At 42.2% G+C, this 15,216-nt stretch overlaps 1 protein-coding gene across 1 annotated transcript in view; it reads right to left on the bottom strand.

Moving 5' to 3' along the window:
- PARD3 (par-3 family cell polarity regulator) overlaps positions 1-15,216 on the bottom strand; it is a 1,467,145-nt gene that overhangs the window by 578,464 nt on the left and 873,465 nt on the right. The window contains 1 exon segment of the mRNA XM_029588581.1: positions 419-557. Coding sequence (XP_029444441.1) covers positions 419-557 — 139 coding nt within the window.

Below are 15,216 nucleotides of genomic sequence, written 5' to 3'. Positions count from 1 at the left end.
GTACATGCCCAAGTTTCTATTTTGCAAACAGTATGGGCCTGATTTTCAAAAGCATTTACACATTTAAAACTAGGTTTTAAATGTGTAAATGCACCTTACCAATATAAGTGAGCTTCTAAAAATTGCTAGAATACTCTCCAATTCAAATTGAAAAAAAACCTCCTGAAACAGACGTGTTAATCCTCCAATTAACTGCCATGTCAGCTGAATCTCACTTTAGCAGTCAATTTATTGATTTGCTCTCCTTTCAAGCTATCTATATGTCTTGTATAGGGCTTTTTATTTCAGGGGCTCGATTTTAAATTTGTTACTACAACAGTCATGATAGTCTTCTGCATAAATAATATATTAATCACCCTTCAGTAAATCTCAACAAGGAAAACAGTCGGATAAGATTACCAGTATCTATAAGACTCACCCAATATCCTTAATGCAGCATTCCTTGAGGGAGATTCATCAATGCTTGAGTAAAGTGAATGGGAAATTCTTCGTTCTCTATCGTCCAGCATAGTCTCATTAGGCAGCTCAGGACCACGAGGACTCCCAGGTGACTCCAACTGTACAAAAAGGGAGAAGCAGTGTTGAAGGTTCATTTAACAACATAGTAAGGAACAGTTAGCTCCCCTAATGCTTGCATCTGTCTGGGTACCAAACAAATTAAAACTTTTAACTTTAGAACAAAATAATCTTCAATGACAGTGTGGAAATTTTAATATTTCTTAATGGCACTGGTGATTCTTTCCACAATTTTGAAATGCACAAAAATTAATTTATTGCAGTACAAATCTATCAAGTTTGACATGTAATATTTACATAGTAATAGGTGGGACTGACCTTATGCAGTCCCACCCTTAACCACAGTGTCGACCCCCTCGCGATGGACGGCGATGGAGGGGGGGGAAAGGGAGGCGCCAGTGCGCACTACCTCGCGGGTGCAGGCGCCCCCCCAGGTCTCCCATCCTGCGGCGAATGGGAGAGCACCCACGTCATAGCCCCACCCAGGGCCGTGACGCGCGGGGGGGGGGGGGGGGGGAGAGCGACGACGGCGCACAAAGATGACGTCGCAGGCCCCTTAAAGGGCTGCAACGCCCGGGAGGTGACCCTTTTTGGATCCCTCCCGCAGACGAAAACCCACCCACCCACCCTGCAATTGGAAGATAAGAGAGATTCAGGATCTGTCAGGTTGTTGAGATGATAATATTAACAGGCAAACATTGTTTAACATGTTTATGTAGGTAGCAGGTAGAAAACCTATGTTTGGTAAATTATTTACACACTTCAAAAAATAGGTTTCACTGGTCCAATTAATTATCATTAGAATTATAACCACTTATGCAGTACCACATATGTTTATTTGTAGGACCTACAACTCAATGAGTTTGGCTGTCGTTCAAACTCATACCACAGGTGAAAGGTCCATTTGCTTTATTTAATAGTCCATTTGCTTTATTTAATAGTCACTGAGTGACTGAGTCACTCAGTGACTATTAAATAAAGCAAATGGACCTTTCACCTGTGGTATGAGTTTGAACGACAGCCAAACTCATTGAGTTGTAGGTCCTACAAATAAATATATGTGGTACTGCATAAGTGGTTATAATTCTAATGATAGTCACTGAGTGACTCAGTCACTCAGTGACTATTAAATAAAGCAAATGGACCTTTCACCTGTGGTATGAGTTTGAACGACAGCCAAACTCATTGAGTTGTAGGTCCTACAAATAAATATATGTGGTACTGCATAAGTGGTTATAATTCTAATGATAGTCACTGAGTGACTCAGTCACTCAGTGACTATTAAATAAAGCAAATGGACCTTTCACCTGTGGTATGAGTTTGAACGACAGCCAAACTCATTGAGTTGTAGGTCCTACAAATAAATATATGTGGTACTGCATAAGTGGTTATAATTCTAATGATAATTAATTGGACCAGTGAAACCTATTTTTTGAAGTGTGTTTACAGTTGTGAGGGTTTCTGGAATACGTTGGCTATTAGGGCTTGTTTTGTGTGATTGATATAGTAAATTATTTAACCATTGTGTAATGTTCGGGAACACTGTCACAGCTTGGAGGGAGGGCGGTGACCTGGGCCGGTTGGGGCCTATGGCAAGTGGTGCCGGCGGCATCACAAGACGGCTGGGTAGCCGATTAGCGCTAGAGGAAGCGCAAAAGGTGATGGTGTGGAAGGTGCTGATGGGCGGGACCCCCCTTGCTCGAGGACAAGGCGGGGGGCCATGGATTAATGCTGCCTTGCTTGGTCCCTACGGCGGGCAGTGATGGACACATCTTACTGGCCCGGGTACCCAGGAAGGTTTTGATATGATGTATAAATAAAAGCTGCGGCCTTATTCTGCCAACATCTGTGTCTGAGTGGTTTATATGATACGATAGGAATATGTCGGATATAAAGTATGACTAAAGGATAAGGGTTAGTCGATGGACAAGTGAGTCAGAGTGGTGACTGCTAGTGTTAATAGGTGGGACTGACCTTATGCAGTCCCACCCTTAACCGCGGCGTCGACCCCCTTGCGATGGACGGCGACGGGGGGGGGAAAGGGGGGTGCCAGTGCGCACTACCTCGCGGGTACGGGTGACCCCCCCCCGAGTCACCCATCCTGCAGCGAATGGGAGAGCATCCGCATCATAGCCCCGCCCAGGGCCGTGACACGGGGCGGGGGGGAGTGACGACGGCGCGCAAAGATGACATCACAGGCCCCTTAAAGGGCTGCGACCCTATGTAATATTTATATAGTAAAAATATCACATGTGAGAAAACCACACTTCAAACAAGCTCTCAGTGGACAGTCTTGAAATCTAGTAATGACAATCAATCTTATATAATGTTTCTAAACACAAAGTCAGTATGATAAAGCAAAACATTAAAAATTTTATTTTAATTTGACCAATTACAGTTACATCTCTGCAACAGGTTAGCCTGACCTAGGTCCTATTTTCAATTACCTACAAACACAACACATAAGAACATTTTATTACTGATAGGAAAAGGTCACACATTTTATCTATTTTCTACCAATTATAATTATCTTTTATCTTGGCCATGGAACCAAAAAGTCTACTGATGTACAACTTTGTACATATTTGTTTACATATCTTTCATTCTTACTATACTCTAAACCAGTGATTTTCAACCAGTGTGCCGCGGTACACTAGTGTGCCGCGACACATGGTCGGGTGTGCCGCGGGGAAAGTTCCCCAAACTATAGTGCCCCCTGTGTTTTGTTCCCCTACGACAGGGGTCGGGAACCCATGGCTCTTTTGAGGGCTGCATCTGGCTCGCAGACAGTCGCCACACTTTCCCACTGACCCAGCTGCTCCCCGGTCCTCCTCCGCCCGGGCTTAAAATGCTGTCAGCCCGGGCGGAACGCGGCAGGACAGCTGGAGTCAGCGGCACCGGCGTGCTCTCTTCGCCCCCCCTCCCGGCCCGGAAGAGGAAGTGAAGAGTATCGGGTGCCTGCGCGGCAAGAAGAGGCCAGTCATTAAGTGGGGGAGAGAGAGAGTGAATGAGTTCACTCTCTCTCTCCCCCACCCCGGAAACTCGCGAGCAGCAGCAGCCTCCTCCCAACGCTCACCTCTTCATTTTCAGCCCTCACGGAGGCGGAGTCCCATCGGCCGCGGTTGAACCTCTTCATTTTCCTCCGAGCCGCGCTGCAGTCTTCTTTTCTTCGGGCCGATGCCGAGCGCACTAGCGTGGCCTCTTCTTGCCGCGCAGGCACCCGATACTCTTCACTTCCTCTTCCGGGCCACGGGGGGGCCTCTGTGTGTGTGTGTGTGTGTGTGTGAGAGTGAGAGATTGCATGTATGTGAATGATTAAGAGCCTGTACATGTGAAAGAGAGTATGTCTGTGATTGAGAGCCTGCCTGTGAGAGAGAGAGAGAGCATGAATGTAAGTTTACCATTGGGAACCTGTATGTGTAAGTTTGTGATTGAAAACCTGTTTGTGTGAAAGAGTATGTGTGTATGATTGAGATCCTTTGTGTGTGAGAGAAATCATGTGTATGTATGATTAAGAGCCTGTGTTTATAAGTAAGAGAGAGATCATGTGTGTCTGTGTGTGATTGAGAGCTGGTTTAGGTGATGGAGCATGTGAGTATGTGATTGAGAGCCTGTGTTTAAATGAGAGAGAGAGACCATGTGTGTCTGTGTGTGATTGAGAGCTGGTTTAGGTGATGGAGCATGTGAGTATGTGATTGAGAGCCTTTGTGTAAATGAGAGAAAGAGAGGACATGTTTGTAAGCATGTGAATGAGAGTCTGTGTGTGAGAGAAAAAGACAGCATGTATTTATGTGATTGAAAGCCTGTGTGTGTGTGTAAGCGTGAAAAGATAGACAGCATGTGTGTAAATGTGTAATTAAGAGCCTATATAAGTGAGTGAGAAAAAACATGTGTATATGTGAGTACTGAGAGCATGTGTGTATAGGTGTGTCATTGAGAGCCAGTGTGAGAGAGAGCGCTGGTATGTGACTGAGAGAGGAGAAAGTTCCAAGCAAACCACCCCACCTCCTGCTAATTCAGAACAATCTCAGGACACCTGGATATCAAACGTTCCCAGGTATGCAGAGCAAAAAAATTTTTGTATCCTTATTATTTTTCATTACTGGGTCTTTGTGTCTGCTATTTTGAAATATTTTGTTGGTATCTGGAAATGTTTTATATGTGTTTTTAATTATTGGATATTCCACTCATTAGCTGTTTCGAAATATGTTCTTTTTGTTAGTACAGTTTTACTGCTGATGATTTTATATTTCTTGATTTGTTTTATAAGGATGGGTGATGTTTCTTTTTTCCTTTGTTACACTGCATACAGAGACTCTGGCTTGTTGCAGTTTCCAATTCATTTTTTTCTGTATGCTTCTTGTTATGCGTTTTGGTCTCTTTATTCTATGTTAGGTGAGGGACAGCACGTGATTCAGGTGAGGTTTTCTGCTGGCGTGTAGTTTCTGTGTAGGACTCTATAGCAGCCTGACTTGGTCCGTTTTCCTAATAGGAGATGTATTGGTGTCTTAAGGCCTGGTGTAATATTTTCAGAGACTTATTGTACTTTAAAAGTGTGATCTTACATAAAATGCACACATTTACTTATATTTAGTTTTAAACATATTATATGGCTCTCATGGAATTACATTTTAAAATATGTGGCGTTTATGGCTCTCTCAGCCAAAAAGGTTCCTGACCCCTGCCCTACGATGCGCAGTCACGCTTCCTACAGTGTAGGAGCCGTGTACAATAACACATGCGCGAGCTTTGAACGCTCGCGCGACTTAATGACATCACCGAGCTGGTACTTGTACTCTGGCCTCATGACCATAGTATTTCTCATTGTACCCCTTTATATTGCAGTATATGCTTGGCAGAGGTCCTTTAAGTGTGGCAGATAATGTAATACTCTTCTATTTTAGTGTGTGACTGCGCACACTATCTCAGCAGTGATGGAGAAGTATTTGAGAATGGAAAAGGCAAATGCCGAACAGGACCCTGGACACAATTCTGACCTAGATGAAGGCCCTAGTATGAGAGGTCGACAAAAGAAAAAAGACAAGACGGTGAGCTCAAGGCAATACAGTGAAAGCTATCTTTCATTTGGATTTACTTTCACTGGGGATGCGACAGCACCAACACCACTGTGCTTGGTGTGTGGTGAGAAGCTATCCAATAGCGCCATGGTGCCAAGCAAGCTTAAACGCCATCTCCAAACGAAACACTCTTCTGTTCAAAACAAGCCGATGGAGTATTTTGTACGCTTACGTACAAACAATGAGAAAGAAGCAACTTTTTTGAGAAAAAGCACACAGGTAAATGAGAGAGCCCTCAAAGCTAGCTACCTTGTTGCTGAACTCATAGCTAAATCAAAAAAGTCTCACACTGTGGCAGAAACATTAATACTACCAGCTTGTAAAGCTATTGTAAATGAGATGCTTGGCCCTGACGCAGCCAAAGAGATAGCTAAAGTGCCTCTCTCTGATAACACAATTTCCAGACGGATTGATGACATGTCTGCTGACATTGAAACAGTTGTTTTGGAAAAGGTGCGCATCAGTAAGAAATTTGCCTTGCAACTTGATGAGTCGACGGATATCAGTGGACATTGTCAGCTGTTGGCCAATGTGCGTTTTGTGGATGGAGAAGCCATTAGAGAAAACTTCCTATTTTGCAAGGCACTGCCAGAAAAAATCAACAGGAGAGGTAATATTCCAGGTCACATCGGAATATCTTGATAAAAGTGGGCTTACATGGGAAAACTGCACAGGTGTCTGCACTGATGGAGCCGCAGCCATGGTCGGGCGCATCAAAGGCTTTGTAAGTAGGGTTAAAGAAAGAAACCCAGATGTTCTTGTTACCCACTGTTTCTTGCACCGTGAGGCCCTCGTTGCAAAGACCTTACCAGCAGATCTAGTTCCTGTGTTGGATGATGTTGTGCGCATAGTGAACTTTGTGAAGATGCGACCTTTGCGATGTCGCTTATTTGCGTCTTTGTGTACAGAAATGGAAGCGGAACATAAAATCTTATTGCTCCACACGGAGGTCCGGTGGCGGTCACGCGGCAAAGTGCTGGCCCGTGTGTATGAGTTGCGAGAGGAACTTAAAATATTTCTGACAAACGAGAGGTCCGATTTTTCAAAGCTGCTTGCAAGTGATGAGTGGTGTACAAAGCTGGCATACCTGGCTGATATATTTCAATATCTGAATGAACTGAACACACGGATGCAAGGCCGAAATGAAAACCTGCTTACAAGCACTGATAAAATGAACGGATTCCGTTTAAAGATGCAGCTCTGGCAACAACATGTTCAGGGTGGCAACCTTCAGATGTTCCCGCTCACCGAGAAACTGCATGATGGCAACACTGCTGCAATGTGCGAGGTGATTGGCAGACATTTGAAAACTCTTGAGGAGAAATTGTCGTTTTATTTCTCTTCAGCCTTCACAGAATGCCTTGACTGGGTTAGGGACCCATACAGTTCATTATCCGTTGCTGGAAAGGACATGACTTTAAAGGAGCAAGAGGAACTCATTGAACTGAAGCAAGATCGCGGTTTAAAGCTAAAGCTTGCTGATCTTCCTTTAGACAGTTTTTGGTTATCTGTTGCCAAGGAGTTCCCCATTCTGGCCAACAAAGCTATTTTGACATTGCTCCCATTTTCAACCACATATCTATGTGAGCTGGGCTTCTCAAGCTTGACTGCCATAAAAACTAAAAACAGGGAGAGACTGAGAACTGTTGAGGAAGAGCTTCGTGTGTGTCTTTCCACCATTCCTGCCAGGATATCCCTTTTGTGTTCATCGAAACAGGCCCAGGTTTCACACTGAATGAGTATAGATACATTTAGAATCTATATTTTTAAACATATGTATAATATGTACTGTTTTAGTGTCATTTTGTGCCATTTTGGTTGGTGGTGTGCCCCGGGATTTTTTAAGTGTAAAAAGTGTGCCGCGGCTCAAAAAAGGTTGAAAATCACTGCTCTAAACAGTAGCTTCTATCTTTGTTCACAGCATGCATAGCAAGCATAGCATAAATCAGGAAAGAACGCTATTAACTAAATTGAACTATATTGCACTACATTGAACAGAGAGATACAATAAAGCTTTTTGACTTCCTCAACAGTTCTGCTTAATGGCCAACTTTTTATATCACTTTCCACTATAGCTCCTAAGATGCCTGTCATATTTCAATCTTTTCAACAGAAAATAAATATTAAAAAGTCTATGTCTTTCCCAGTGTTTATGCATATTTCTTTAAATGTACTACTGTTTTCTGATTTTGTTACAACAGCTTGGAAATCTTCTGGGGGTAACAAGCCATAAAGATAAGACACTTTCAATTTTAACATGGTAACTGAGCAGGGACGTCTGCTATTCTGCCACATTATCCTGCTTGAAACCATTTGCATCTATGAAAAAATAAGGCAAGAGACTGTGTTTCTGCAGCATTGTTTCTATTTGCAGATAACAAAATCTTATTTATTACTAAAATTCCATTATTGATTTTGAAAAAGGTTTATCCTTTAGACACAAAGCAACAGAAAACAGTTAAAGAAAATCCAAATTAAACTTATAATTCTGCATGGTAGCATAGCAAAGGAGTCACAGAGACGAGCAGAGAATAATGCTAACACAATGCATGGTATGCATAAATATGAGCCCCCTACAACTCATAAATAGGCTTAACATATTTATAGAATACTCTTTCCAGCAGTTTCAAGGCCTTATACATGAACATCAATAGGACACTGACTAATGTTTCTGATTAGGCAAATTCACCTGAATATTTGATCTGGAGAAGCAGACAAGTTAATATAAACATAGAAACAGAGAATATGATAGAAATAAAGACTGTACAGCCCAGCTAGTCTACCCAATATGTTCTCTTTTACACTGACACAGGCCTAAAGATCCTCTGTGCTTATTCCATGTTTTGGGATCTGTAAGAGGCTTGGAATAAACACAAAAGATCCTTAATTGCAAAGACATGAAGGGAAAGTCAGTGTGTCAGACCTGCATGCATTTAAATGAGGAGTTTTATTGTTAGTCATCAATATACCATATTCCACTCTTTTCTGGACCAAAAATGTTTTATTGGGACAAAGCATATATGTTAAAAAAAAAAAAAACAAAACCCTGAAATCTAATTTGATAAATTTCCACCCCCTGAAACAATACTCTGATAGCAATTATAGCTGTAGTCTGTTGGGATATGTCTCCACAAGCTTGGACCAGATTTGATTTTACCATTCTTCTTTTCAAAACTGTTCAAGCTCTGTCAGGTTCCCTGGGGAGCATGGATGGACAGCAATCTTCAAGTCATGCCACAGATTTTCAATTGGAAAGAGCTCACGGCTCTTTAGCCATTCCAGTATAGCCCTGGCTGTGTACTTTGGGTCTTCATACTGAAAGGTGAACTTCTATCCCAGTTTCAGCTTTTTTTTTTTGCAAAGGGCAGCAGACAAAGACTTTTCTCCATTCATTGGCCCTTCTATCCTGACAAATGATCAGTCCCTGCTGATGAGAAACATCCCCACAACTTGATGCTGCCACCACCATGCTTCACAGTAGAGATGGTGTTCTATTGGTGAGGTGCTGGGTTGGTTTCGACCCAATGGAATGCTTTACATCCAGGCCAAAAAGTTCTATTTTAATTTCATTAGAGCACAAAACATTTTGCTAGCTGGCTACAATATCCCAAGTGTTTTTTTCCATGCTTCAAAACGGGATTCAAGGTGGGCTCTCTTAAGTAATGGCTTCTTTCTTGCCACACTATCATATAGGCAAGATTTGTGCAGTGCTTAGGAAACTGTTGTCATATGCACACTTTGACCTGTCCAGGTCATGGAAGTCTGTAGCTCTTTCAAAGTTACCATTGGCCTCCCTAACCAGCCTCCTCCTTGCTCAGTCATCCAGTTTGGCTTAACCTAGACAGGATCCTGGTGGCTTTATACACTTCCCATTTCTTAATAATCTTGACTATGCTCCAAGGAACATTCAAAACTTTGCAATTCTTTTATACCCATCCCAAGATCTGTGCTTTTCCACAACTTTGCATTGGCGTTCTTCTGACAGCTCCTTAATGCTCATGAATGGTCTTCACTTTGAAATGTAATACACAGCAGAGAACCAATAGGAACTGCTGAATTTATTCTGGCTTCCTGAGAATCAGTACAATTTAACACAGGCAGGGCTAATTCATCTAGTATGTTCTTTTGAAGGTGACTGGTTATACCAGAGTTTTAAATATTTAGGATTGATACAGAAGTACAGGGGTATGGACATTTATCCAACCAAGCTATTCCATGTTTTTATTTCTACTTCATTTTCTAAGAAGTCCTTAAATATATTTTTCACTTGGCAGTTGTGGGGTAGGATGTGTGAATACACAGAACAAATACTGGTTTAATGCATTTTACATCCAGGCTATAAGATAACAAAAGGTGAACATTTTGGGGGGAAAAAAAAGATGTAGACTTTCTTTAGCCATGGTATATCCTTATGGAAGTATGGCCTCTAGCACCGGAAACAATTTTAGATGTCCTCAATGATTTGTATGGAGGCATTAACTACTCCCTTTTAAAAAAAATTTGCAATGCCTCCCTAGGCACCCTACCATTCTTACAGCTCTGGCCACTGCTCTGTCACGCTATTATACAATCTTGAAATCAGCAGATATTTCTCTCAAACATCTTTCTCCTGTTTAGTACACATGAGTATCTCACCTCTCTCATCCCTCCCACAAGTGTGTACTGATATGCATGATTCCACAGGTTTGTACTGTTGGTGCAACAATTGACCACTCACTTTATCTATATCAATCCTAAATCTTTGCATCTTTTACAAAAAGACAGACTTTTCCTATTAACTGTAATGACTACTGGATTTTGCTCCACAAAGGGGTGCTGCAATCTGCTTTGCTTCTGTGTGGGAAACAAAGAGGTAGATTTTCAAACCAGCGCGCAGGCGTACATGTGCGCGAGCTACCCCACAAGGGGGTGCACACTAGAGCACCTTGAGTGCACCAAGCCACGCTGCCTTCCCCCAATCCCTCCCAGGCTGCTCCTGGGAGATGTGGGAGTCAGGCAAAGACAAATTTAATCTGTCTTTGCCTGACTCCCTCTCTCCTTCATTTATAGCACCTGCTAGCCTATTAGTGAAATTTTACTGAGTAAGTAGGACTCAGATTCCCTTTTTAAAGAACTAGGAATTCTGGGCAATGTTGTTCCACTGAGAAGCCATCTTGATTTCCATATACAATCTTAAAGAGAAAGAAAAAACTCCTTGCTTCATAATTCTGTGCACCACTTATAATGCTGTCTTTAGTGCAGAGACCAATACTAATACCCCTATCATCATATTAACCCATCTACAATTTCACTTCTGAAAATATTGAACAAAGTCAGCCCCAGAACTGATTCTTGATGGATTCCATTGATATACCTTCTTTGCTTAGAATGAACTATATTTAACAACATCCTTTGCTATTGATCATGCAACCAATTTCTAAGCCAGTCGACCACCTTGGAGCCCATTCCTAGGCTGATAAGCTTATTTATGAGCTTCTTGTGTTTGACAGTATAATACATTTGGCACCAATGTGATCTAAACCTTTGGTCATCCAATCAAAGAAATTGATCAGATTTTTCTGGTATGAATCCTCTTTAATAAAACTATGCTATCTTGGAATTTCTTATCATAGATTGCAGAAGTGCAATGTTTGTCCATTTCCAGTGCTCTGGAATCAGGTGCTGCTGAAACCTCTCTGAGCTCCCTCAATATGTAAAGATTCAGTGCCCACCTTGGGTTCCATTGCCTTTTCCACTTTGTTTTGCTAGTTCCATGCAAATCCTCTCCTCTATAAGTGGATTGGAGTGTTCCAAATTTGTAAAAAAGGAATTTTTTAACCTCTTTCTAATTAGATTTCATCAAATTGGTAGATCTGCTTCAGATTTTCAAAGTTCTTTCAAACTTTCCAAGAATCTACTGGTAAAAATCCAAATTTCTACAGCTGATTTGGAAGGAATCCAAATATTCTATCAAACTTCAACCAGGCTGAAATCTGCCTTCTTAGAGATCAACTTCAAAATATTTGCATAGCTCTATTGATCATGCCAATATCTAACAGACATTTTCACTATTCTTCAATAACATTCACATAGGCACTACCACTATAGCACTTTCTTGCTAGAATTTCCCCTCCCTAGGACCTTTATAAGTTACAATGCTCTTAAAAAGTCAACAACACTTTGATGCTATTTTTGTATGCAATTATAAAAATTAAACTATATATAAGTTCAGTAATCTTAATGGTGTCATACACTAAGATTATGTGCTTTCTCAGACTGTTCACTGACCCTGGCTGGGCCATAGCAGACAACCTGCCCTCTCTAAGATGCAGTCTAATAAAACCCAATGAGGCTCAGAGAATTAAGGAATAAAAAAGCAGGCCAAAAGGAACAGAGAGAATAACCAAGGGGCATATGCTTTATAAAATCCCTGGATAATGAGCCTCCATTTTATTGGTTATCTGAAGGGTGACAAGGCCATATAACTACAACCACTGCACACACTACAATATAGAAGGTGGTAGATGCATGGGACAGCCTTCCAGTGAAGATGGTGGAGACAAGAACAGTATTCTGCAATCAAAGTTCTATGTTTCTATGAATGACTTTCACAGTATCACACATTATATGGAAAAACATGGCAGATGCAGTGGATGCAAGTAATATCCTCAGGCAGCCAGACAAAACTAAGGCTGTGTGCTTGAACTAGGCAGGGAAATCACTCCTTTATATACTTAGAAATGCTAGGAAGAAGCAGCACACAATGTCACCCTATGAGCAAAGAGAATGACAATTTAATGCGGATCCATAGAGGTAAAGCAACAAAACGACAAAAGAAAAGGAAAATGACAAAGTAAAATTAACAGAGATGAATGCAAAAAATATATATTTAGGCTAAAAGGAACAAATGTGAAGGAGGGAAAGAGTGTGTATGTGTGTGTTGTGCGGGGAGGGGACAAGGCTGCACATATATTTGTGTTCCATAACAGACTGCCACCATAGCATGATAAAGCGATCTACTGTCCCCAGTGGTAGGAAAGCTTTAAAGCCAAAGAATGGGGTCTATTTAAATTGTTTGTTGGAGCCTTTAGTATATTTGCCCCTAAGCTCTATAGATCCCTGCTATAGGAGGTCAGCGGCAGTCTCATGGCTGTTCTGTTGTGAACGCTGCTTAAAAATGATCACGTAACCCCCATCCTGGTGTGCCTCTCCTCCGCGGGTGGGGTCATAAAAGAATGTTTCTCTTCGGGACTGGCACCTATATATATACATCCAGGGCCCGACGTGAGAGGGAAGTCCTTTTTACACATTCCTTTTAGGTCTTTGTGTTCCAATAGGGGGGATACTTTTCCTTAAGGTGGGTGCAGTGAGTGCAAAAGAAATACTATGGAGTCACTGGGTTAGTGTCCAAAAGTCAAGTCTTTACTGTTCAAACATGGATGATGAATGGCACAAAGCTCAAACCTGCAGAATCCCACGATGCTCTTGATTTGTTTACAGTCTCTTCCCTCTCTGTGCAGGGCTCATGCTTCAACGCCAGAGGAAAAACCCCTTCCAGTCCGATAAGAATGTTAAAAGACTATGGCACAGAGAGTAAATCTTCTCTTCCTCTCCCCAGGATGTTGAAACACCAGATGAGTGTCCAGAGTGATGTTTGACTTCCCTTACCTGGGGTTAGCACATCTTCCAAATCTCTTTAGTTCTTGCACGGTCTCTCTATTTCTACTCTCTGGATCCCTGGATGGGACGGATCCCCTTGAAACAAGACGCTCTCTTGCTTCAGACTGGAAGAAAGGGCAGTTAAAACTTCCTCCTGGATCTTCTAACAAAATGGTTTCTTTTCCCCCAAAAAAAATTAACACTGGAGTTCCTCCTCACAGCGGGTCACCACCACTTCAGGGGCAGATCTTCCCTATCCCCGAGTGTCCCAGGCACAGGGTTTCCCAATCCCTGTGCCCAAGAAAGGCCCAGGTGTCCAGCGAGGCTCCTGCCGTGAAAAGTCTCAAATGCCTGAAAACAACCCAGAGGGATATTCCAACCAGCTAGTGAGTAGACTGGAAGAATAACCTTCCAGACCCCAGCCAGTATCCCCAGACTGGGTCAGCCTGAAATAATAAAGTAAAAATTCCTCTACACCTCTGAACTCTTTGTAAACCTAAAGGGACTGCGCCTCCTGAGTGCTCTCTAGGGAGCTGCTAAATCTCAGAGGGATGGCAATTCCAGACCCCACAAAAGGAGGGGGCTGCATTTGAATGGTAAGTTCCCCCCTCACACCCAGGTCTTACTGCTTACATGACTGTAGGGACCGTCCCAATAGAAACACGCAGCTCCAACTATTGCTATAACTCAGGGGTAGGCAAGCTTTTTGAAACGGTAAGCCTAGAAAATCTGGAGTAGGCAACTCTGATCAAGTGCCACAAAAGCCAGTCAGAATCCTGATTCCCCAGATACTTTAATTTTAATTGACGATTTTCAGTTAAAATATTCAGGAGTTATGAAACTGAAATGCTTTTCCTCACATAAAAGCAAAGTTGTAAAAAGCAGAGAAAAATGCTTCTTAATCTCTTCCCCCCTCTTCACCAATGCACCCCCTAACAGGAAAACAGAACAAGCCAGGATACTATAGATCCTTACACAGAAACTGCATGCTGGTTAGCAGAATACCTCACCTCGATCACACCTGCAGAACACAGAAAGAAGCTCACCTAATAAAGAACAAAGTGATTATAAAAGAGCAGAGACAAACTGAACTGGAAACCATAACAAGCCAGACTCTATGTAGTGCAACAATGGAAAATCAGAATCACCAACAAGCTTCATATAACAACAAAATCAAGAAATAGAAAACATCACAATAGTAAAACCATTCCAATAAAAAGAATAAATATTTCAAAAGCAGCTGATGAATGGAATAACATCCAATAATTAAAATTCAAACTCAAATTTTCAAAACTTTCCCAAACATCAATATAATATTTCAAAACAGCAGATACATTAAACAACATCAATAATTAAAATTAGGAAGGATAAAAAAAAAGGTCCTCTCCATACCTGGGAACGTTTGATATCCAGTCTGCCTGGGATTGGAGAGCATTAGTGGGGGAGGAAGGTGGCGGTACTCGAACTTTCTTCTCGCTCACATGCTCACGTATACATATATATACATGCTCATTCTATCTTCCCCCACATACTCACTTCTCAATCACACTCCTTTCCCTTCCTGACTGATCCTCCTTAATGGGAGTCCCTCGGACACAATACTGGCTACAGCTGACCTTTCCTGCACAGACTCTTCAAGCAGCTTCAGCCCATAGTCTCTTCCCAGCACTCCTAATAGCTCCCCTCCCACACACACATGCACCTTCATCAACAGTGATTGTGAAACTTTTAATTGGCCCCACATGCTAAGGCCCCCATTTGGCTCCCCATATTTCTTACCTCTCCCATCACACTTTTAATATTTCCTCTGGTGGATCCTCCTCTGCCATCCCGCTATCAATTGGTGTGCTTCAGGATTCTGTCCTGGGCCGCCTTCTCTTCTCCCTGTATAGTAATTATTCCCGACTCTGTGCTTTCCACCAGGCTGCACCATGGGCTTGGAATAGACTTCCCGAGTTGGTGCGTCATGCTCACTCTCTCGCCT

This window comes from Rhinatrema bivittatum, chromosome 2 (genome assembly GCF_901001135.1).
Source record: "Rhinatrema bivittatum chromosome 2, aRhiBiv1.1, whole genome shotgun sequence".
NCBI lineage: Eukaryota > Metazoa > Chordata > Amphibia > Gymnophiona > Rhinatrematidae > Rhinatrema > Rhinatrema bivittatum.
This window is presented reverse-complemented; position numbering and strand designations above follow the sequence as displayed.